This window comes from Rhipicephalus sanguineus, chromosome 1, assembly GCF_013339695.2.
Source record: "Rhipicephalus sanguineus isolate Rsan-2018 chromosome 1, BIME_Rsan_1.4, whole genome shotgun sequence".
In the NCBI taxonomy this organism is placed as follows: domain Eukaryota; kingdom Metazoa; phylum Arthropoda; class Arachnida; order Ixodida; family Ixodidae; genus Rhipicephalus; species Rhipicephalus sanguineus.
Genome location: NC_051176.1, coordinates 289593807 through 289619983, shown reverse-complemented (window position 1 = coordinate 289619983; position 26177 = coordinate 289593807). Strand labels below are relative to the sequence as shown.

Below are 26177 nucleotides of genomic sequence, written 5' to 3'. Positions count from 1 at the left end.
TTCTGCCATCGCGTTGGCGTAGACTCATCATCATCGTTATTTGTCGGAGGACGGGAGGAGTTCCGAGCTGGTTGGAGCTCACATGGTCGTGCGCGCGGTTCGCGGTCGGACTCGCGGCGCTGGTCGTGATTGCGTGTGCTTAGTTCTTTCATGCCTACAGCTGTTGGTGTTAAAAAAATCTCATATGTTGATTACATTTCTGTGGATGAGGCCATCCCCAGCCCCGCGTTTCTATCCTTCAACTAGATCGCGGCTGAGCGCGCCAATTTTCGTGCTGCTCGTAAGCATTGAAATAAAATTCTGTACCACTAAATATTTTGTCGTTTTTCCTGTTTTTCGGCTCTTCTGTTTCCCGTCTCTTACGTTTATTTTCTACGGTCCCTTCAAAAACGTATCAGCGGGGTTCTACTGTACGACATAAATCATAATTTTTGTGAAGTAGGACAGCACCCACTACGCCATTATCCGTCTTTCTGCGGATAAGCGAGGTAGCCGCTACACATCTGTAAGGTATTATGTGCACTTTGCTGATGCTGCATGTGGCTGATGACGATGAAGAATTATGGCTGAGCACTTTGTAGTGGGTGGGAAGCCTTAAACCACACCCGTAGCACAGTTAGCATTCTGTGATGACTGGTTGTTATTTTACTCTTCTGCCATGCTATATTACACAGAGTAACGTGATTCCTTGCCCGACATGATGCCTGTATAGGGTCTTTTTGCAAATGAGCTTCAAGCACCAGCGTGGCTCTGTGGTAGAATACTCGACTGCCATGCAGAGGGCGCGGGTTCAAATCCCATTTGATCCTGCTTTTTCTTCTTCTTCTTCTTTCATGTCTATCGGTTGCGCCACAGACGGCGACGCCGCTTAAAGGGGTCATGAAGCACCCCTTGGGCTGATTGATAAAACACATCCTGCAGAAAGCTGACACGGCTATGAACTGCTCTGCCAAATATTACAGTCGTGCGCGCCGCGTAATGGCCACAAGCGGAGCGCGAAGTTGCCATTTCCCCAGGCACCCTCTTTTCAAACAGAGGCCGGTTCTCACTCTCGTCGGTGGGCGGGGCGTCTGTCCGCTGTACGTCGCAAGAGACATAGCATGCTTATTGGCCGATAGCCGACGTAAATCGAGAGCGGCGTTCGGATCAGATGCGCTTCTTGCCGCGGGGTGCCGCCACTTGCCGGCGCCGCACTCCTCAGTACACGGTAGCCGCACTCGCGCAAGCGAATCACAGCGGGAGAGCGATCGCGTTTCATGACGCGCGCTGGCGTAACTTCTTTCCCCCATGCCATCCCTCCCTGTCTAGCTTCCAGTGCGCTCGTCGGCACGAGAAAAGAGAGAAAGCGCTGGGAGCGTGCGCCAAACCCCCGTAACTCCGCTGATTCTTGATGGATTCGAGAAATTTTTGCGGCAATCGATTCGGGAGGCAGTACACTCCGATACTGAGGCCATTAGATCATTACTTGGAAAAGTGGTTCATGACCCCTTTAACACAGGAACGGGCGCCTTAGAGCTGCGCTCTAAAAGTGTGCTGATGCACAATTTGGTTGGTTACAAAGTTTCGCATATAAGCCTCACAAATTACCACCTGACTAGTTTGACCGTTATGTTAAAAAATCAGATAATCTGCACTCGGCGTTTTGTTACAGAAAGTGTATGAATAAACCCTTTCATTGTCAGGGGCTAGTATTTTCCAAGGTACCGTATAAACGCGTGTAAGGGCCGCACTTTTTTTTTTCAAGAAATGAGGGCCAATTTTCAGGGTGCGGCCCATACACGCGACATTTTTTTAAAAGTAAAAACGCACCAGTTAGCGAACGAAGAGCGTTTATTGCAGTATATGACATTTCTTGCGACATACGTGCTCAATCGTCGTCACTCGGCGAGTCCTCAGACTTGGAGTCCGAGATGAGATGGTGTACTGCGAAGCGCCGTCGCCCCACAAGCAGTCATCTTCCGTGCCATCCAAGCTGTTACATATCCCGGCGACTTTAAAACTTCGGGACACAATGTCCGTCGACACCGAGCTCCACGCAGATAGGATCCACCCAAGTACAGTCGCCAAGGCTAATCCCTTCACACGCAGCATGTCCGTTGCGAGTGCAAGACCATCATTCTGCACTTCAGTCACATAGCGGAGCAAGTCTTCTTCCAAATCGGGAAACTTGCACTGCTCTCCTCGGAAAGCGCGCTTATGCTGTTGGTGTTTCGCAAGGCTTCTTTTTGAGCACACCAACGTCAAACACACTTCTCGTCAATGTCGAATTTTCTGCCGGCGGCACGTTTCCCATGCTCGAGAGCATACTTGATCACCTTCAACTTATAGCCAGTAGTGTAGCTATTCAGGTACTTGCCCATCTTGCCAAAACGTGAACACCATGTAGAAAACAAGCTAGCACGAAGGTCATCGAACAGTGCAGAAAACTACAGCAAATGGCTGGCTGAACTGCACAAACCAAACAACACGAACGCCATGCCAAAGTTGGTGATGCTAATGCCGATATGGATAGCGCCGATAGCGCGTTTGTATAGAGATGTGAGAAGCTAAAGATAAAATCCTGCTTTAACCTTTAGTTGGCGGGTCTATGAATACTAATAAAAAAGTTAAAATTTTTAGCCCACTTCACGAACATCTTAACACGAATAAAATCCAATATATATATATATATATACATACATACACACACACTCTGATATCAGACTATGATGTTTCCTTGCGCCATCTATCGACTACGCCTAGAAGCTTACGCGCGCGCGCATTTTGAATACGTATTGGTTGAGGAAAGTGTGGGTGCAGCCCTTACGCAGATTTTTTTTTTTTTTTTTAGAATATGCACTTCAAAAAAACGGGGTGCAGCCCTTACACGGGTGCGGCCCTTACACGCGTTTATACGGTATCTCCGCTATTGGGTCTTTTTTCTCAGACATAGAATGAGCACAACAGTATTTTTGGTTAGCAGAGGGGAAAAATGATGACAGGAATGATAGCAAATGTACTCCTGTTGCGATCCTCTTATTCTTTTCCAACAAAGGAATAAAATGCACAGCAGTCTTAAAAAAAACACTATTGTTATCTTTGTGCGCACACTTTCTCGATTGTTCCCCTGTGCTAGCGTCTGAAACGGTTGCAGTTGACGTGTTGTTTTCCTCAGGCGACAAGCATTTTTAATGCAAGTTTGAGCTTGGCTTATACAGTAGACTCCCACGAACTCGAAGGGACCACGGTCATCTGTTCGTCTTATAAGGAGTTCGGCTTATCAGAAGTGCCCCCAAAAAGAGACACGCTAACATGCCAAGTGCATCCAAATTTGTTACTTGGAAACACTGAATGGAGTAGACTTACAATGGGGGCAAAAAGACAACAAAAAGCATTTATTTGGCTCATCTAGATAAACATTATGCCTTCAAGCAGAGTATCTACACGAATCTTACGAGCACCCAATTTTGCGTGTTCAAAAATAAGAATGCTCATGAAGATATTTGCTACCACATTTTAACGATAAAACGGTAGCGCGCTCCTATGTTGACGATTAGAAAAAAAAATTAAGAGACAAGCACAATTTTCCTTCAAAGAATGTAAAATTTATTGTCCTGGCAGTTCCTTTTCTTCTGCGAGCCTGTTTTGCTGGCTCTAAGATCACTTCTGGATACGCCTCGGTCGCGTGCTGTTGCTTTGGCAAAGTCATTATACGCTGAGTTGCTTAAGAAAGTCTGCAAAGTTTTTTTCGAGGTCCGGATATTGTCCCGTTTTCGGCCCGTAGTAACTTTTCCTGATCGACGTGCAGCTGAAGATATCCCATCGTGCTACTCACGGTCATAAGCCTCGCGCACACAATAAAGACACGACGCAGCTATATTCAGCGTGCAAAACAGCTTTCCTTTGTGGTGCGCTTCCATAATCAAAATGGCTCATCACAATTTGCACTTCACTGGGAACAGATACAACACGCACAGGTCCTACGAAACCAACGTGAATTGACCACAAAATGTGCTCGGCCGCCGTTGTGTGATGGCGATGACAATGCATCTGACCCCTCTGACGGGAGTGCGCCGCAAACGTGGTTTCGGTTTCGTACTCGATTGTAATGCACAGGCCATTTTTGTTCCTGTTGTCACTTTCTTTTTTTTTTTTTCCCACTCTTGCATGGCGGAGGGGCCCCAAGCTCTTGTGTTCTTCTGTTCTCCTTTGTACTCCAGCTGGGAAACGGAAGAACGGGGGGGGGGGGGGGGGAATACAAAAGGACAATGGCTTGAGGGTCCAAGTTGTAAATCCCCCTACTCTTTTTGTTGCTTTTTTTTTTGCTGATAAAGCCCGCACCTCCCGATTCAGAGCCTGAATGTCCAACGAGACGGAATGTCCAACGAGACTGAATGTCCAATGGGTCACGTGACCAGCGAGACGGAATGTCCAACCGAGACGGAATGTCCAACCGAGACGGAATGTCCAATCAAGACGGAATGTCCAACCGACATGGAACGTCCAACCGAGACGGAACGTCCAACCGAGATGGAATGTCCAACGAGACTGAATGTCCAACGGGGACGGAATGTCCAATTTAGATGAGATAAATGCGCCCTAGTTTAAAATTTCTCAGACAACTCATTCATTGGGTTAAGATAGATATACCGTAAAAGCTCGTTAATTTAACTCGTTAATTCGGAAAATCGGTTAATTCGGACACGTCATCTGGTCCCTTTAAATATACGCATCACTCTATGAGACTGGACGCTCGTTATTTCGGAAAGATTTGACCGCAAATCGGATAATTCGGCGACTTTCGGGCCGCTGGTGAGGCTCGAAAACGAAAAAAGAACAATTCGGAACAAAAGTGAAGCTCAAACGCAGCATCGCCATGGACATCAATTACCGACTTGGCTTGGATTGAGACTGGTTGAACGCCTTTTTCTCGCGTGTGGGTTTTGTTGCTTTTGCTTTGTTCCCGTTGGTGTGCTGCATCGTTGATCGCCGATTTATCAAGGAACGTTCCAGTACGGCTCCTTTAGCTTGATCGTTGCTGGTGCTTTTGTGCTGACTTCTCGTGTGACCGCACTCTCCGCCGATGGCAACGCCAGCGAAGCGGCCCAAGTACGAGGCCAAGGACTTCACCACCAAAGTAGAAATTTTGCGTGCTCTGAATAATGGGCTCTCCCGACAAGAAGTGATGAAGAGTGATGAAAGGGGATCCTTGTATCAGCGGCAAAAGAAGCAAGGAACGAGTAACCGTACTTTTAGCCGTCAACGTGACGGGAACAGAGCGCTTGCTGCTTCTCGTTATCGGAAAGGTTCAAAAGCCACGCTGCTTTGACCCTTTCAAACGCCACCTATGAAGAACTGCCTGTAAATGCGTCAAATCGATACAATGTTATTTCAAAGCACTCGATATTATATTGCAACAAAAATAATGCCGTAATACGTTAATTTATGTTTGTTACAGCAATGTTTCCTAATTATTTGTAATAAAGTATCTACTTATTCTAAAGCCATTCATGTTCTGTTTTTGCATAAATAGAATGAAATCTCAGTCTAGAAATATAATGCAAATTCGTTGTCGGTTATGTCCATGTTGAGCAAAGAAAAATTATACTTTTGACGTGGATCACGGGAAGCGGCACGTCGAACGACTCGTCGAATGCGGTAGTTCATTCAGCAAAATAATCGTATGCAAAAGTACACTGCGAAATGAAGTTAAATGAAGACAAATTTATTATGCAGGAGGTTCAATTCATCCAAAGCTCAATGTATCGTGCTCTTTCTTAGCCCCTAGTCATTACAAATTGCAAAACAATTGGTGTACACAATTGTGTACATAGCGTGTCAAAGGGTTAAGAACATCAACAATCTTCCCGTGGATTACCGTGCCAACCCGAAAAGCGTGGATGATGGGTGAAACTTTTGCGTACACTGCAGACAGTATGCGAGCTTCTGAGCACCTTGAAGGGCTCTGAAAAATTGTGTCTGCGCGAATATCTGCTCGAAAACAGACAAGCATCCGCGATTACTTTGTTAAGTAAAGGTATGTTGAAAAAAACTCGTGCATTTATTGTGTTTATTTCGACCATTCGATAATTTGGACATTCGGTTAATTCGGACATTTTTTCCGGTCCCTAGAAATCCGAATTAACGAGCTTTTACTGTATATATATATATATATCCCAGCCATTTGTACAAGACTAGGTATCGAGCAGTATTACGCGCCTTGCGTGATACGCAGTCTCAGTGCCACGTCCTATCAAGACGAAACGAACTTTCACGCACGTCGCAAATGTTAGGGCACATTCGGAAAATTTTCACAGCAAATATTGGGATGTGTGGAACGAAAACGGAAAGGCTGTGGCTAGGGTTACATCCAGACGTAACTGTAGTCACCGCTATCGTTACGTCCAGATTAAAGTCCCTAGATTTTTCCCTGTTGAAGAGCAGGGAAAAATCTAGGGACTTTAGTCCAGATGTGGTCTTCCACAAACGTGAGTACATTATTTTCCTGTTGCTCAGTGAAGGCCCTCGTGCCCTTCGGGCGCGGAAAACTCATCGTGGCTTCGCCCTCGCTTCGCGAGTGCGGCCATTGAGCGTTAGCGAAATGGCCGGTTGGCAGGGTCTCCGTCACGCGCTACTGGCTGCTGTTGCGGCCACGCGCTGTTTAGCCCGCGCGCCTCCCGTCCGTGCCAGCGTCCGTGGTGTGCCCGTGTCACTGGGGCATCCAGACGTAACTGCAATGGCTCCTATCGTTACGTCTAGACATAACGCTAGACACTGCCAAAATGGAAAAGCGAAATTTGTGACCGGGACGGAATGTCCAACGAGACGGAATGTCCAACGAGACTCAATGTCCAACTGAGACGGAATGTCCAACGAGACTGTATGTCCAACGAGGCTGAATGTCCAACCGAGACGGAATGTCCACTATTGGACATTGTCTCGTACATTCTGTCTCGTTGGACATTCAGGCCACAAGCGGCACCTCCCCCACCCACAGGCTGGGGGTGAGGGGGATACTGGCTTTATCCGCTGACCGTTCTTCATTTATCTCGCGCCCTCCGCGTCGCGATTTGCTTTGCGTCTTTGCTCCAGGAAGCGCTTTTTTAAAGATCTTTTTTGCTTTTTCTCAGTCGCCTGAATTCCCCACCAAGACTGCAGTGTTCGTTTCGCAGAATCGCTAGCTTTGCCGATCACCGCGAAAGTTCGTCTTAACAGAAGAGTACAGTTGGGCGGTTCGTCTTAAGCGAATTTTTTTTTTCATTGAGTCTATGAGAAACCAAACAGATGGTCCCGTGTTGTTCGGCATAAGCGAGAATTCGTCTTAACCGAGTTCGTCTTAACGGGAGTTCACTGTATTAAGATACGCATGAGCCCAGCTCATCCAGTGCACAGAAGGGATTATGGAAGGAGCTCTTCAGTTTATTGGAAATTTTGACCAGGCAAAGCAAGGGGAGCAACAGATGAAAGAGCATCAGATGGAAGTGAGTCAAGAGAGGGTGGAGCCATCTTGTAAAAAGAACTTGGACAGCAAGAGCACCATTGTGCTGGAAAAGAGGCACACCGTAACAAAGCTAGCAAAAAAAAAGGAAGAGACCTGTGTACATATGACTGATGGCAGAAACACACAAGTGGTGGTAGCCTTGCGCCAGGGCACTAGTATTTAAACAGACAATTTTGCTTTAGATACGTGCAAAATCTGGGAGCCACCTTCTACAGATGTTCACATGGCATGAGGGGCTTTTACAGTTACTAGTGAAATCTCAGAGTGCACAAGTACAGAGAGGGGAGAAATTAGGCTTTTAAAGTACACCGTAGATGGCATAACCATTTTGAAGCTAGCAGATTTCATGCTACTGCAAATAACTGAGTGGAGACCGTATGGGTATGTCAGTGACATGGCAGGACCAGAATGCAGAAACGTTCCAGTATGACAGTGTCAGTGAAAGGGCTAGTGGTTTCAGAGTCTCATTAATTTGGACGTACTTAGCAGCAGTCCAGTTAATTACGAAGATCCTTGTAGTAGGCTGAGTTCAAAGTGGCACAAATTTGCTACACAGAAGAGCAAAAGCAGCACTGGTGATCAACTGAAACTAAGTGGCAGCTGCTCAGCCATAGTCATCAATGGGAACCACATGGAAATGACTGGAAAGCAATAATGCTTTGTGCCTTTTCATGCCTTTATAGCTTTTATTCTTGCATTTACTACTGCATATGACACTGCGTTGGCTGAGTACCTTCAGAACTGAGTTGTCGCCATCCATCAATATTGAAGATCACACGACTTGCCAAAAGCTGACAGTGGGCCACCAAGCCAGCCCTTTCATCTTTCCTTATGTGCTTCTCCACATTCAACATTTGTTAAGCCTGGTCCCTATACTGGGCTTCCCTTTCTATTTATGCCCTTATACTGGGCTGCCATTCTTTGCTTTTTCTGCAGGGCCAATGGGAATAAGCTGGATGCCACACCCCAATGATCCTGGCCTTCAGGAGGGGATGATTCTCTCCATTGGTATGTCCGAACCTGGGAAATGTAAAGAAGCCCTTTATGCTACAAAAATGTTGTTACTTGTTGCAGAGCCTGGTTACTACGAAGATGGCCAATTTGGAATTCGGATTGAGAACCTGGCTCTTGTTCGCAAGGCTGCAACAAAGTACAACTTCAAAGATAGAGGATTTCTGGCATTTGATTCACTGACATTGGTCCCCATTCAGACGAAGATGCTGAACCCTCTAATGCTCACTGCCGAAGAGGTAAGCTTTCAGTGATCAGCTATTCAGTTTAGTCTTACTCTGTCAAATCTGGAATACTGTGGAACCTTGTTAATTCTAATTCTACGGGGACCAGTAATTTGTTAGAATAAAACGTAGTTTGACCTAGAGAGCCCCTATATATATAGCACCCCATGACCTAAGGTTCATTCTTAGACAGGTACTTCCTGCGGCGTCACTTATTAAGTGCACTGGTACTGTGGGTAGATCAGAACACCTGGGCTACTTAAAGGGGCCCTGCAACACAATTTAAGCATGTCGTTTTCAACGCTTGTTCTGGTACTGTGGAATGCGCCGACATCACTGCACAAGTGGCAATGCCGAAAACGAAGCTGTTCTAATTTTATTTCACCAGATAAACTGCCTTGATTTCGGACTACAGCAACACACATCAGCTATTTTTGTGATGGGAAGTGACATTTCGTCATGTGGCAGTGACGACAAAGGTCGTACGTTTTGATTGGCTTGATGCGACAAGTACCATGAATCTTCATATGGTGGTAGCTAGGACATACTACTGAGCCCTAAGAAGAATAAAACCCCTTTTTATGCTTTCTCAGAAACAAATCCTTTCTGTTTCTAACTAATGTAGTATTTTCAAAACACTGGTCACGACGCTAGGTGCGCTGTGGAACTGGTGGGAATGGTAATCAAACGATACTCTTCCGCGTTTTGCCTTTTGCGGCATCAGGCGACATTGGCCACACCGGCACCTGCGAAACACACAACACTCAGTTCGGCGCAATGCTGTCAACGAAAAAAGAAAAATTCTAGACACCTACCAACCGACGCCTTCCGGTGTCATTAGGCGATAGCGTTTCGTCCGGGCCCTCGGAGCCATCCTGGCGTTGCACGGGGCTCGGCAACGCACTTTCAATTTGCAATGGCGTGTCCGGATACGGCACTACATGGCAAGAGCTCACGCTCAATGTTTGTTAGATCATCCAGACTCATTGTTCATTGGGTGCACTACACGAGAAACCATGGTACTGTCTGCTAGGTGACGCACGTGGTTTGTTGTAGCCATGGTTGCAACGCCGTCAAAAAGAGTGATGGCAAGGCACTGTGTGAAGGCCACCATGAGGCGAGACTTCTGGTATGTCTCTATAAGAGGCGCGCGGTGATTGGAAATGGCCTTTGACATCAGTGAGAGAGTGAAATGCGAAAAGGAACGTTTCTTCTCATCGTCTGTTCGAACTTTGAAGACTAATAACATCAGTTTTCGTGCACCAGTTTTCGTAATTCTTTTCGCGTTCTTATCGGCATTCATTACGCATTCCAGCGCTAAATAAGGCAGACGCAAAAAACTTCGCAGGGCCCCTTTAACACGCCACCACCACTTGTCAGGTTTGGGTGTTGATTACGGTTCACAGAGAAGGGAGTGGGGAATTAAAAGGATGGAAGAAAGAGGAGATTTGAACCCGTGGCAGGAGCAGGTGTCTACAACTTTCGTTGACCGAGTGGTATGTGTCCACTCGTGGTGGCTGACACAGAGCACCCCCTGCCACAGGCAAGTGTGCAGTGGTGAAAAGCACAGAGGAGAAAGCAAAGCAGCAAAGACATTAGAAGGCACGTGTGCGCCCTTTTTGGGTTCTTTGCATGCACAAGGAGGAGGGAGGGGGTGCAGGAAAGTGTGAGTCAGTTTGGCCATGCGTACATGCTTTACACAACAATGGTTGTAGAAGCTGAGTGCATTGGAAGCCGGTGCTTCTTGTAAGTAATCCACAATAGGTACAAAAGCAACCAGAGATGGCTGGTAGCTGCTTATGTGCTATCTTCCCAAACACCTGTCTTTCCAATGCTTTAAAGAGAAGCTGAAGCACTTTCTAAAAAAAAATGGCTTTAGAGTGTGTAATCAGAGTTTCATCCCTGCTGAATTCGAAAACCAGTGTAAGAGTTCACAGAAGTGAATGCAAATAGCATTTCTTGGCAAAAAACAGTGGCTGCAACCACAGGGCTTCTTGAGATGCTGAGCAAACGAACGATGACGCACACAATCTTCGATTGTGTGCACCATCGGCAACATCAGAGCATGGCCTTCGCAATCAGTTTCACCAACGCGCGCAACCGGAACTAGTCACGGAGGCCACAGTTGAAGATACGACAGTGCTGCGCGGTTCCCCGACGATGACGTAGTTCCGGTTAATTCGTTTCCACATCCACACTTTCGGCGGATTCGCGTGGGCGGAGAACTTTTCTTTAGCGTATTTTAAAGCTCCTGCTGCCACAACAGCGGAAAAAATTGCGTCATCGTTGACAATAATGTTGGTCCTTGTTAACAACAAAGTTTTACCGAATTCTCAAACCAATTCAACTTCCCTTTAATATATGGCATCACCACACCTGCACCAACCTCAGAATCATTGGTTGATCAGTCTCAACACTGTGGAGATAGGTTTGCGAGACGCTTACCCTACGAGGCGACCGGGAAGGGACGCGACGTTCTCCACTGCCGCAGCAAACAAAGACTCTACCGCCGGATTCGTTGACTCTCCGGCACGGCACAGAAAATGCACTCGAGGCAGGATGTCAACAAACACGGGTTTATTAACCCAAGATGCAGCACAGTACGACAGTCACGGGCTTGCATGCCGTAAAAGGAACTCCGCAAGACCGATCAAGTACGCTTGCCAGCGGTGCTACGACTCTCACACGAAGGGCAGCAGTCGAGCATACGAATGAGAAGCCACCTGCCAGAGCAACGCGTCAACCTCTCGTGCAGGCCTGAGAGCATATGACGCGGGCAAGGCCGCGCCACACAGAAGCGAGCTCATGGGGGAATGGGGTTTTCACTGGCAGCCAATGAGGACCGGCAAAGCGCAGTGACGTAGGCTAGTGCAGGGTGCCGCGGGCATTTTCAGATATGCCCGGACACGTGGTTCGTGCGGGGAAGACCAATGCATGGCTCGCACCAAGCAAAAGGGCCTGGCGGCATAGCCACGGTAGCCATGTCGCCGATTAACAGCGGTTCCCGGCGCTCGAGCAGCGCGGTGCCAGCACACACGCCAGCTGGGGAACGAGGCGCCAAAGGGGGGAGGGCGCGCTCGATTCCCACAACACTTCCTTGTCGTTTGCGTACATTGTGGCATAAACCACACTTCAGGTTGAGGGCTGCAGTTACGATTTCGTGACAGCGGAAAAATCTTGTTTTTGGGTAGTCCAGGAAATATTTTTTTCTTGCCACAGAAAATGATTGATGCTAAGGTTTAGGGTATCAAATGATAGAAGAAGAATTGGTCTTTCCAACGGTATTAATTTCAAACAACAGATTTATTATGAATATTATGAAAAATTGATCTTAAAAATGTAACAAAAAGAAAAAAAGTGTCAGTTTCGCCTCAAGGGCGAAGCAATGAATGCGATAGCAAGAAATTGGAATGTCACAGGAAGAACAGCAAGCAGCTAAAAACTTGCTGCGCGCTGCTCAAGCACAAAGGGTGCAGGAAAAGAAAACACACAAGGCGAGTGTGAACTAACAACTGTCATAGCTTGACACTTGCAGCACGCTGCCCAAACACAAAGAAGGACGCACGAAAAAGAACGCACAGGTATACAGTGAAACGTCGGTGATACGATCACGGTTCATACGAATTTCGGGGTGATACGAATTTTTCGTTGGTCCCGGCCAAGGCCCATTGGCCTGCAATGTAATTGAGTACGGTTGTCGCGAACCGATTTTCACCCAGCGACGTTTGATACGAACGTACGCTACCGCCCAGGTACGAAGAGGGGCTGTCCGCGCTGCCACGGAAGACGCGCCAAGCACGTGCGAGCGCGGGAACGCGAGCGTGGGCCTGCGCGCCACCCCGCCAAATCGTCAGAATCACGGTGTAAGAAAAACACTTTTCTTACGGTCAGAATAAATCTTCAGAGACGCATCATGGCCTCCGAGATTGTGTGCGCGAATCTTTGAGGCTCTCATGTGCCTTCGCGTGTAAAGTGGACATTAGCGCCATGCTTTTTTTTTTTAACACGTCGATGCGGACTGCTGTCGTTGTAATGTGTTTACACGTGCCTGCCTTGCGCATCAGACATCCTATGGACGAGGACCGAAAGAAGGCGAGGACGGTCTTAGTGAAGGAGTCGGGCCTCAGAATGTCAACATTTTGCGGGCACGGCCATAAATCTCCCAAAAAACATCCCCAGCACCTGCGCGATAACAAAATCATAACGCAGGACCGTGGTTTTGTAATTTTGTGGCCTTGATCCATCGCGTCAAAGCGCTTTTTTTGTTACTTTTGCTGCAGTACTCCGGTGTCATGCAAAAAAGCATACTAAAATTTGTAAGGGGCTACTTCTGTCGCGGGTCACAACCAGGCACGTAGGCAAGGGGGGGGGGCCGGGGGGCCCGGCCCCCCCCCCCCCCCGAAATTCGCCCAGCCTTTTATATTCCCGGGCAACCTTTTTTCTTTTTACCATGAAAAGACTTTCTTTCGAATAATTAGGCCTTGGGCCCCCCCCCCCCCCCCCCCCCCCCCCCCCCCGAAAAAAAATCCTGGCTACGTGCCTGGTCACAACGCACCTGGTTCATTAATTAAATACGCGCGCACAGCCCGTACATTTACGAGTGCTGGTATGATTGCCCACATCTAAAAACTTAACTGACAACAATTCAGGGATCTTCCTGACGTTGCTGCGGCCCTGAAAATCAATAAATGAAAATGTACACCCAGCTTTCTTTTGTCGCATGCTAATTTCCCATGCTTTCTGGTGATACGAATTTCGGGTGATACGAATATTTTTGGTGGTCCTGTGAGATTCGTATCACCGAGGTTTCACTGTAGTACATAGGACGAGTGCGAACTGTCATAGTTGTTATTTCAACAAACCCCTACTTTGGCTCTTCTAGCTAGTAGATACTAATTCCTTTCGCAAATGCGGCCGCTGCAGCGAGCAATGTGACCTTCGTGTGGTCCATAGCTTCAACGCAAACTTTGCGGTGAAAGCACAAGACGTACAAGACTCCCACTCAAGAGATAATCGCGCGAGCACGGTCGACCACGCCCTGTATGTCAAAGTACAAGTCGAAGGCACACATCCCAACTCCGGCGAAACACTAGACAGTTTTAGAATTGGGGACCCAAGAAATTTGCCAGCCGCCAGGACGCATGCGCAGAACGCAAGCCACTCTCGGACCCTCGCGCTCGCATTGTCCCAAGACCCTGCAGCGCCTTCCTTTGGGCGGCAAACAAAACCGCAGAGCGCACGACCTCAAGAGAAAAAAAAAATAAAGATGGTGCTTGGCAGTGGCACGTGAAGCCACAGCTCGCGGTCTCTGCGGCCGTCGATTCTGGTCACTAAGATAAATCTTCATTTGGCTCTAGGTAGTACATATTCCTGAAGCTAAAATTACAGCCCCGAGGGACTTCTTTGTCCTTCTTACTTCTTCTTTACTTTGTCCTTCTTACTTCTTCTTTGAATCTTTGTCCCTGCACCCATCCGAATATAATTTCATGTCTTCGCGTATCTAATACACTATCATCCTTGTTACACGTTTTGGTTTAGAGCTATTGTTTTGTGCGCATGTACGGTAAGTTTGGCTTGGGCTTCTATATGCATTGGCGTATGAAAGAATAAAGCAGTTGTTAGTCAGCGCTTGTGTCGTACGTTTCTTTTCTTCATGGGTGTCTTGTCCGTTTGCGCTGTAATCTTAGCCTCGGGATTCTGGTCGCGATGTAACATATATACTGTGATTCTGATTCAGACGTCTCGTTTCTTCCCTCCTGTGGCATAAGTCTACAAGAGCCAAAGCGTTCCCACTAGCTCGCGCCACCACGAGCCACGGGACGCTCTTCTTTTTTTCTGGCCAACTGGCCACGAGTGGCATGGCGCTACAACCCCAAAATGGAAAACTAGCGTGGGTCGCCAGCAACACGACACAATCGCAGCGTGGGCAACGATGCAGCATGGCCCGCGGCTCACATAATTTTGATTTCGCCATGTGTGGCGTCCCGTGCATTTCACCCAACTCCACGTGCGTTTGTATTCTGCCGTTAGTATCTTGAAGAACGAATGAGCCATGGCGTAATTGTCTAAGGCAGCGAGCTGCGGAGCGAGGGGTCGCAGGTTCGAAACCCCAGTCGAGCGCTTCAGAATTTTTTTCTTCTGAATCATTTTTATTTGTGGTGTTTATTTATATATACATACATACATATACATATACTGGACATGACGGCAACGGCAAAAATCCGCCGAGAGTGTCCATATAATTCCTATTGCAATACAACAAATCTATAAAAACATCAGTGCTACTCTGCACAATGTGAACATAAAAAACAAACAAAATATACACTTTGAATACAAGGGCCTTATAGAATAATACTGCAAATATAAGCGCTGCAAGTATGAAAGTTGTTTAGATACATAAAGAAACATAAGCACTAGTGCCTATCATGCCACTGCGCAAATCAGTTTTCCGACGCAGTGAAACAAAGGCTGGCTGCACATGTTTCACAGAAAACATCTGTTTTCTGCTCAGCCTTCCTTTCTTCGCAGCAGATTTTGCTGTTCCAGTATTTTTCAATTTTTAGTGGTTGGTGCTGGGGACCCTGAGGTGCCTTCCTGTGTATTCGTTGAAAGGAACAGTGTACTCCGTTTCCGAATCTGCCAAAACCCATAATTTGTGTCCCCATTTGACCACTTTGTCCCTCATGTACTGCCATATACCAGACCGACCTTTAGATTTCACTGTTCTCTCATCCACGGAAAGGTTCTGACGCGGTTGAAAAAATAGCACGGATGAATCGTTCATGTGTTGAAGTAGAGAAGACACGCGGTGAAGCTTCCCGTGGGGTGCGACGGTAGTTTTCTCCGGATCAGAGACACTCAAGAAGGCAAGCAATGCTTTGAACCTTTTCTGTGGCATCACTGATGGTGAAGAAAGCCTGAAAATATGTGTCGTCGACTCCAATAGCAATGTAGGTGCGGGACTTGGACGATTCCCATGTACACCAAAAGTCAGACAAACTTGCACATCTCCTCAGTGACCTCCCTCCAGGATCTGTCCTCTTACTATACATTGGCTTTTTGAAAATATGCATCTACACATACTTGTGTGGTTGCATATATCTCTGATGACTTCGGTGGTGAAAAATGCGAAGAAACTGCCACACGGCACTCCAGAGCGCAAGGTCGAGGTCCACTCCGGGCCGTCTTCGTAGAGAGAACTCTTTGTGCAGCCGGCACCAAGTGGTCCCGCCCGAACGGAGTTGACACCCTGCAGATAAGAGTGGTGATCTTTAGAACACACCAGATACGTTTACATCAATGCGCGGCAGCAATAAGACGGCTTGAGGGGAAAGTGAAACTTACCGGTGGATACCTGCTGATGTTCCAGGGCTGTTTGACGCACTTTCGCTGTCTGTACTGAAGTTTGACGAATCGAAGTAATCTTCCATGTCTGTGCTGCTACTATCATCCAGAGATTCCAGCTCAGAGTCATTGGAATCTATCGAAATTCGCCATTCCTGTGGAGCATCAGCGACCAAAGTCAACGTCATAACCGAAACCACAAGCACTTGCCTCCCCGACTGCGAAGGAGCTTTAAAAAAATCCTCCCCGCAGCGGAGAAAAGAAACTCAAAAGTAAAACTGATAAAATACTTCCTCTTTTAACAATGAGAACTAACAGACAATAACGCCAAGGAAAGTGTAGGGGTGTTATCTATAGTATTTAGAATATAAATGTGAAGAAAGTAAAGTGGACGAAAAGATAACTTGCCGCCAGCAGGGACCGAACCTGCGACCTTCAAATAACGCGTTCGATGCTCTACCACTGAGCTGCGGCGGCGGTCATCCTCCCGTCCACTTTGTGGGTTAGATATGGGAATTTAAACCTAGGAGTGTTAGTCAGCGCCAATCGCAGCCATGGCAGCGAATGTGGAACACTCTTTTTTCTACCTGTTGGCGTCACGTGCTACGTGACGCCAACAGGCAAGTTATCTTTTCGTCCACTTTACTTTCTTCACATTTGTATTCTAAATACTACAGATAACACCCCCTATACTTTCCTTGGCATTATTGTCTGTTAGTTCTCATTAATATTGTGTCTAACTAAGATGAACGAGCCCATAAGAATCATCTCCTGTCCTCCTCTTTTACCAGTAACTTTGGATGGCAGAAGAACTGACATTTGGGCGAGTTGGATTCTGTTGTACATATTGGGTGGATTCAGCGCGATACACCGAGGACAGAGACGAAGAAGGAACACGAACACCAGCGCTGGTGTTTGTGTCCCTTCTTCATCTCTGTCCTCGGTGTATCGCGCTGAATCCACCCAATATGTACAACTTTGGACGGAGCTAGCTGTCCAAAAGCGCTTGGAGCGTGCCAAAATTTGAATTTGTATTCACCGATAACGTATTATCAATGGGAATAGGTGCGGTCACGAAAGTGTTCACTTTGATAAGACAAAAATGATCACAGTATGCACTAATGATTGGACAATGCCTGGGACAAGCCACTGCTGCTTAGGCGGTCAGGGATTCATCATAACTATTTTTGAACTGTTCTTATGTATTGCCGAGGTTTTACTGTCGCTGACGTCCTTGACGTCGCTGATGTGATCTTTCAAAATGCGCAGTTTATGCACAGTGTAAGTAGCTTCCAAGGGCAGATCAATATGCTGGAGATGCTACTTCCACACACAGCATCTCCTTCTTCAATGACTTCAAACTATAGGTAATAAGAATGCAGGTCTGTTCTCATTACTCAACACCCCTTAGTAATGAGAACCAATCTGAAAACCACTTCATGTATAACCCTTTGAGTGTTTTTGCTGTACATGTACGGCGGCGGTTTTCTGTCCCCCAGTGTCTTTGCCGTATGGGTACGTTTTCGACCCTCCGCTTAAAATTTCGTGCCGTAATGATGACGCATGCTCACTGGGATGTGCTGCCACCTCCTAGGATGTACAAGAAGCATTGGAAATGATTGTGCTACCTTCTTGAGGAGATGAACAAAACTGATTTCTAGCGTCAGCGTGTCACGCGGTCTGTGGCTACATCGATGGGCAACGCTCTTTCGTGGTTTTGGTTTCTCCGCGTGATTGCAACGGAGGCGCGCGAAACTTGATTTTTATCTTTATCGGTAACTCCCTTGCGGGGTCAGTTGAAGTTTATTTCCATCTTTATTGTCACTGCTCTTAGCTTCTTTATCACAGACACTCGCGTGGTATTCTCGTTCTCCTTGATTACCGAGTTTACTCTGTCCAAGGCAGCTACATGAAGAGAAGATGTGCTGTGTGTTTGCCAGCACAACTCGTCGCTCCAAGAAGAAAATGGAAATGCATGCTATGTGTTCAGACAGCGATAAGGCACTGTGCGTTGACTCGTGTTTCAAGGAGTACCACGCTCTGAAATATTATTGAACCTTTTGCAGTTCTGAGTAATGCTGACACCAAAAAACTGTTCATTTTTTTTTTACATCTTTTTCCCTACTTTACACATTTCTTACATTCAAAAACTGCAGTAAAGTAATTTGACCATCTGGGTAAGTTTTTCTCAGAAAAATTCGACGCTCAAAGGGTTAGTCGTCTGGGTCTAAGGAGGTCAAGCAGCCATATTTGCGTGAGTGCCACCTTTTGTATTCCACTACACAGGGGTACCGACAAGGAGAGTTTTTTTTTCCATCATACAATAGCTAGGTATTGCTGTCGCATTATGTGGGCAAAACAGCCAAATACATAACACCCTGTTTTTGGCAGACTTTTTTTTTTTTTTTTTTTTTTTCAGTTGGCGAACATTGAGAGCTGTAAATTCTGATTTTGTGTTCCAGGTGGAGTGGCTTGACACATACCACCAAGCCTGTCGGGATGTCATTGGCCGTGCACTAGAAGAGCAGGGCCGAGACCTTGCTCTCCAGTGGCTGCTTCGAGAGACCCAGCCATTGGGTTAAAAGAGGGACGATGCGTCCCCACCTCTGTGTTCGGTATCGTGCCAAAAGGGTAGTTTTGGAGACAGGGTTTAAGTTTCTCTCTTTTATGCCAGTCGTCCATTGCCCAACATCCCCCGTGCATTTAGTGAGAGACCTGGCTTTCGGGACTGTATTGTTTCTGCGCCCCCTTATTCGCCTGTCCCGTCTAAGGTGGAAGGGGCATCATGTGCTGCCTCGCAGCCTTGTAAGCTCTGGTCTGCTGGTGTGTACTGGAAGTGTCTCCCGCAAACACATGACCATATGTCAAAAAGCGACAGCGAGGGCGTATCAGAGCTTTTGGTGTTGGTCGTGTTTCTTGGAAGCGGGAGAGAAGCTACACTCTTGCCAGTGTGTGTGCACAAAGAGGCCTGTCTGGAGTCATTTTTCAAGGAGGGAGGATGTGATAACAGACGTTTTTGTCGGGTTTCCTAGAAACCCCAGGAGCATTCATTGTTAGTGATGTCCAGTAGGTCCCTGCAACAGGGCTTCGGGGAACTGTTGAGCCTGGCTCAGCATTTGCACAAACTGCAGTCATTTTGTATGTCCTTATTTTAGGATTTCTACACACCTTGCCATTTTTGCTGACAAAACCCTGGGATGGAAGGGATGCTCTACTGCTTTGCTAGTTTGTCCTTGGGCAGGAATGCCTTTTATTTAGGAAAGCAAAAGTGGAGAGATTCAGCAGAGCAAGTTTTGCATGCTAATTGAAACAAATCAAATAGTGTTGGTCCAGTCTACTGGGTATTGCATTGAGAGTGACCCAGAGCAATAAAGTATTGATGTCTGGTACTTTTTCACAAAGCAGTAGCTGTGTCTATGGCCTCAAAAGAAAGAAAAGCATGGACTTCCCTTGGGTTTTGCAACGCGTAATGGCATAAATGCAAAGCAGTACTATGAATACTGCCATATGTTAGATGGCGTTGTTGACAAAGCACCGTAAAACGGAAATATTGCATTGTGGCACATATGCAGACATAGCTTTCATCGTTTCTTTTTTAATGTCCTTGACTTGCATCAAAATGCATCCTGCTATGTATTGGGCATATACAAGTTTTGGCTGTGAAGAAATGTGCTGCATCTGTTTTTTTATTATATTACTGTGATGTATTGTGTGTTTATTTCTGCGAGTGATGCCACCAGTTTGGTGCACGTCTATCATTTGGTCTGTCCAAGTGCTGACAGAATTGTGGCCATGTGCATTTTGGAAGTTGTGCATTTCATCAGCTACAAGTACATCTGTGTGTATTCTGTTTCATGCAGCTTCATAAGGAGCCCACGAAAGAGCATGCCTGTGCAGTTATGTTGTCAGTTTGTGCTGTCATTATTACATCTTTTATAAATTTGTAAGTTATTATTATTGTGTTGGTTAGTGAAAGATGGAAATGAAACTTAATTTCCTATACGTGAGCATGCTTAGTGCATATTGTTCTGTTTCAGCGAGCTCTTATGATTCATGGGGCATTACTTTTTTTTTGTACAAGAATAATCTAATGATGACATTCCATTCTGCACTGTTTCTAGAAGCTTGCAGTCAGGTTATGTGCACAGCAGATGCGAGACCACTGGTGGATTTTTTTTCTCGTGGTCGTGGTTTCTGGCCTGTATTCTGCAAGGTGATATGGTTTTGTTGATCATCTGCCTCTGTTGAGACAGCTTGTCAGTAAGTCAATCTATTGCCTGGCGATTGAGCTAGTCAGTGATGCACTAAGGGGGGGGAGCTGCTATGTGCATGGGTACATAGTACAGAGTATTTTCATGGGTCACTCTGCCAAATATCCTGCAAGGTATGGGCCAAAAACTGCTGTGGAATGTGAGCAGGTGCACTAATTCACAGCCAATCGGTGTGGCTTTAAGAGACATTATTTTTTATACCTGGAAGGAGCTACGTTTTCAAATGTATAACCTGCCCGTGGTTGTTCTGGCCCTGCTTGTTTCAAACACACTACCTCTGAACTTTTTCCAAGAGCTGTATGGTTGGCAGCCTTGCACTTATTGATGTATTACACAGCATTTTTAGTGCTGCTTTCTAGGTGGGACTTATTCTTGGGTGTCTGCACATTGCGTAGAGGGGGCTGGGGTTGCTTCTGAGCTTTTCAATATCCCATCCTGTACGGGTAGTAGCAGCAGTGTAGAATGTGTCTTGAGCTATGGGCAGGCACCTCAAGCATGCGCAGACCATTGTGTACTCTGAAAGAGTGCACGTGCTGCTGTCCTTTGGTGTTATGTGCATGACAGTGTGTTCTCATTTGTTGTCTAGCAGTGTAGTGCCTTTTGTTTCCAGCGTTATCCTCTTGTGCAGTTCAACTGCCAGCAGGTGCAGCAAAACCTTAGAACCTCAGATTAACAACTAAGGACCTCATTTGAGCTTTGAATTGCTACCTCGTCTAAGAAAGGCCTTTGCCTACTCTACTGGGCTGTTTGGTGGTTTTGATGAAACCATGCAGGGCAATATATACGAGCCTCTATTTATAGGCTATGTGGGCAGGATGTGTGTAATTTTTGAAGAACTGCTTCTTTTGAAACTTTTACAGTTTGCTGGGTGACTGCAGCTCCCATTGCAAACAGCGCTTTCTGCTGCATCTACCTCCAAATAGACTGGCCGTCTAACTCCTTTTGTGGAGATTAGACGTGGTTCCTAGAAGCTTGGCTTTGGCCACTGCTTTCTGACGCAGATATACCTCAAGCAACATAACTACCCTCATTTTGCAGGCGCACTCTTGCCAAATAGCTCTGGCAGCAATCTCCTGAAATACCTCAGGCACTGTAGTTTGTTGTGGGATGGGTCGTGGACGTTGTGGTATCTCCCAGCAGCCATTAACTACTGTGTGCATGTCTGTGTGTGTATACGTGTTTCCCTTGTGCCAATGATGCGGCCCCTAGAGGCCAGGAACTTGTTAGCCTGTCGTGTTGTTTGTGGGGCCTTCCTGCTGGGGAGCGCATACGGGTGGGCCAAAGCAACCGCACTACCTCTTAATAGCTATTGGCGGGGTCTGCAGTCACCCAGCATCCACAGTGTGCCCTCTGTGGTGTGATTTCTGCTGTGACCTTTGGAGTGTGCCCAGCTGTGTGTCGTCGACCGGGGTGGTTGGCTGGGCGGTGTCCCCAGGAGTGGAGAGCCAAGCTTCCACTGCCTGGGGTGTCGCTCCTCAGAGGGAAAGGGGGGCTCTGGCACCTCCTCATTCCCTGTCCACCTAGCAGCTGACCATCAGTGTCTTCCAGCAGAAAAACATGTTTTGTCTTGTTGCTGTTAGCGTGACGTAGAGTCAAGGAAATCACCCGTAACGCATATCACACAGTGGAAAAGTGTACAAGACAGGAGCAATAATTGTGTTAACATTCAATGGAAATCAGTGTTGCGTGTTTGTTTGTATATTAAGAGCAGTCAAACTGCCGTAATTGTCGTCTTAGCTGAGCAGCCCCTGCAGAATGGGAGATAAAGAGCTGCTTCCCCTCTTTTCCACCCCTGCCTGCCCTTCTTGCTCCTCTGCCTTAAGCACTGTCCATCTGGACAGCCAGAACCATTCCCGGTTTTGTAGCTCGTCGGGTGGGACGTTAAAACCACATGCGACCAGCTTTTGTACAACTCTCTTTCCCTGCCATTTTTGCACTCAAGGATGATCCACACACTGTGCACAGGTTTGGCAACTGGTGGAGCAGATACTTGAGCACTTGAGTTTGTCCTGCTCATGATTCTCCCACTCTGTCAGTGGGTGGCCGTATCGTAGTTTTTTGCTGTCGTCATGCTGTTGGTGTTGGGTGTGCATTATTTCTCAAAATTTCCTTGGTTGTTGCTTTCTACCTTGACAACTGATATCCGCAGGGCTGTCTCTAGCCTTGTGGCAATACTGGGGCCCTGCCCCTAAGTGTTCGCACTGTCCTGTGCTGTGGCACCTCTGGTCCTTTGTTTGACTGTGCATTGCAGCTTTGTGCCATGGTGAAAAACATTGTGTACCATGGCTAAATGGCTAAGCATTGCTGATGGCAGGAAAGTGGGTAGGGTGCTGTTCTAATGTGACATACCAGACACTATCAATTGCATAATCTGGCATTATGTATGCAACCTACGTGTTCCAAGGCAAATTTTGGCTATAGGAATATGAATTGGCAAAAAAATTGCATAGACAGATTGCACATATAGGTTGTAAGTGAATATGCTCCACAAGAATTCACTTACGATTAGTATTTCAGTGCTTAGCCTTTTGCCAGTGGAACAGTTTGCAACCACTCTGTATTACCAGTAGCCGTTATTTATGTGGCTAATGGTTCATTTTCTTAAGGGCGTATGCTGTCAAACAGTTGCCCAAATGGCCAATGCTGCTCCATGCACAGCACCAAAATGTTCCATTTGGCTAGGAAAGTACAAGTTGGTTCTGCAGGATGCTGGGTTACACAGTCGGCCCATGCTAGTTTTCTGATCAATGTCACCAAACTTTACATCTGCCCTAGTCTTTTTTTTTTTTTTTTAGAGGGGCATGGAAAAAAACTATGCAGAGGTGATGGGTTTTTACACAGCCAGTGACTCAAAGTCATATTTAAAAAGAAAAATGGTTTTTATTTGATGGATAAGCAATATTTGCTCCCCACTATGGAGATTCGTAATTTTTCTTTGTACAAATAATCAAGTGCTCTATGTTGAAATAAAGAATTTTAACAATGTAGCTTGTGCAAATGCATGTTTCATTGCTGCTATGGTGTGCGAGATTTCGTCGAGAGTGGAACAGCGCCAGTACTTCGTTCAATCCAGTTCTCAGAGCAAGAATGTTGCAAATACTTAAATATTGATATACGAGGTCTCCTAAAAGTTTGTGCAGCATATTTTAAAAGTTAGCTTCACGAACATTTAGGTACATTAATGTAGGGACCTTTAAAATACTCCCCGTTAGCCACAATACACTGGTTCCACCCCTGCCATTGCTGTTTGCTGTATGCGCTCTTGGAAGCAATCTATTGATAGTTAAGCAATGTTTTCTTCGAAATAGTCATTGCATCCCCGAAGTGGCACCTCCCGCGTTTGTTTGCATTTGGCTGACCAAAGTCTCTAGGATGGGGGGACTAAATCTGGCGGGTGTGAAGTGTGTTGCACCACAGTGACGAAATTACATGCAAAAGCTAATGCACTATTAAAGCAGAGTGCTGAGAAGCGTTATTATAACGCAGAATCCAGCATCTTTTCTTTTGACAAATATTGTTGCACGCAGCACACGCAGTCTTTGAAGGTGCTTCAGAACATCCATGTACAAGGCCACATTGGCAGTCGATTGTAGGGTACAAATTTATGGCGCGCAGTTTCACAGCAATTTCAATGGCCAAAAAAGTTAGCTCGGCTCATATACCAGGTCAGCTGGGCTGTGTGGAGTGTGTGGCACCTCTACACACTCTTCCTCTTATTTACGACTCCGTGCATGAACTTCTGAGAGATTTCTTAATGCTTAATTATGGGATTTTACATGCCATAACTATGGTCTGAACATCGGGCACAGTTGGTGGGAGGATTTGGATTAATTTTGACCACCTGAGGTTATAATGTGTAAGGTAGGCAGGCATTTTTACAATTCACACCCAATTAAATGCAGCCACGGCGGGCAGGATGTGATCCTGCAACCTTATGCTGAGCATGATGCCAAAGCTGCGAAGCCACCGCAGTGGGTACCTTACAACACTTCAGACCGTTGTTGGTGTTGTCTTAGCAAAGCCAAGAACTATCCTATGCCCCCCTCCTTAACCTGCTCATTTTGTAACATCGCAACGGATGCTGTGGATAGCTTGGGAATAGTTTGTATAATGTTGCCTAATTAATACAGAATATTACTTGCAGAAACAAACCACTTGTGATCCTGTAAAATAGCACTTATGGAGCAGGATGCACACTTGGGTGGGGCCTAAATGCAGAGGCTTGCCTTGAAGTATTGCATAACTTGCACATGTGCAGTAAGGGTATACTGCGGAAGGCTTGAACCATCTGGTAACCATACTTTGTCCATTGGGGAGACAGTGGTGTGAGGTTTGGAAAGACTAATTTCTGCTACCCAAAAAAAGGCCTGCGTCGCACACGCAGCACTGTCGCAGCAAAAGCTGGTGGAGCAGCCTTTCTAGAGCCTGTTGTAAACTCTCCTGGGTCGACTACTATAACTATAATTGCAAGGTACCCACTACACCATAATTCATAATTTTGGGAAGTAGGGAAATGTCCACTATGCCATTATTCATCATTCTGCAGGGAAGTAAGGTACCTGCTACACAACTGTAAGGCATTATGTGCACTTTGTTGATGCTGTGGTTGAAGGCGGCAAAGAATTCTGGCTGAGCTATTCATAATGGGTAGGAAGCTTTAAACCACCCACTCGTTATGAAATTCGCATTGTGTGATGCCTGGTTGTTATTTTAGTCTTCTACCACACCATATTAAATCTGTTAACGTAATTCCTTGCCTAACATGAAGCCTGTATAGGGTCTTTTTGCAAGGGAGTTCCAAGCACCGGCGTGGCTCTGTGGTATAGTACTTGACTGCCACGCAGAAGGCCTGGGTTTGATCAAATTCCGCTTGATCCTGGATATTTTTTTTCTCATTTTGCACGATAGCGGTTACGGACACTGATGGCAGCGGACAATCACTCTACCATGCTGTTGTGATCTCGTAACAGTTTTTGCCGTAAAAGTGAGCATGGCGCAACAGCATCGTGGAAGAGTAGACGCATGGGAGTGAAAAAAGAGCGAGGAAAGGAGAGGCCACATTTCAAGACAGAGCGCCGTACACCAAGCACCAGTCAAAGTACCTCCTTCCCCTGTAGAAAAACCACTGGCACTGGAAATTAAACCCAGTACCTCCTGCATTGGAAGCCAGCACTCTACCACTCCACCACCGCTGTGGTAAATTGGGGAGTCTCATCATCGCACCAGCCGACTTAAATTGGAGGATGCTGATGCTTAGCCCTTAAGAGTAGAACATGAGAGTGTCGCCGCCGCCGACAACTGATTTTCTGTGACAGGCTCCTTAAAGCGAAACCATGGGAGAGTGACGCCATCTTGCCATAACACACACAAATGCATGGTTTCCACCACTCGCGGAGGCCGCTACGAGCTGCGACGTCAGCGTATGGTCAGGAAGCGCTGGAGAGCACGCTCGCTCACTGACCGAGCCGTCTGGCTGTTTGGGAAGCATGCTAGTCTCGCATTCGGAAGGCCTGGGTTAAACCTCGGAACCCATATTCCCCCTTCCCGATTTTCTTTTCAGCTTGGTTGCTTCACTTTGTTTGCTGGAGCTGTCCCGACAAATATGGCGTCAATCAGGGCATTCATTGACCTGTTTATATTCTCTGCATCCATCAGGATTTTCGCTCACAGGTAACGCTGCCGCCGACACCAGATTTTCTGCGATGCAAGCTCCTTGACGCAATCTTGTTAAAATTTTGCCATAAAATGCACCATTAGACACCAATAATTATAGGATATTTCATTTGCACCTAATTCAAGGCAGAAATAATCTCAAAAGAATAAGTGTATTCATGAGCCATATTCCCA

General features: G+C 46.5%; 1 protein-coding gene across 1 annotated transcript in view; it reads left to right on the top strand.

Moving 5' to 3' along the window:
• Positions 1-23317, top strand: part of LOC119379225 (xaa-Pro aminopeptidase 1) — a 62086-nt gene extending 38769 nt beyond the window's left edge. The window contains exons 17-19 of the mRNA XM_037648456.2: positions 8417-8488; positions 8555-8730; positions 18522-23317. Of these exons, the coding sequence (XP_037504384.1) occupies positions 8417-8488; positions 8555-8730; positions 18522-18641 (368 nt within the window). The 3' untranslated portion in view covers positions 18642-23317. The remainder of the gene's footprint in view (positions 1-8416; positions 8489-8554; positions 8731-18521) is intronic.
• Positions 23318-26177: the final 2860 nt, after the last annotated feature.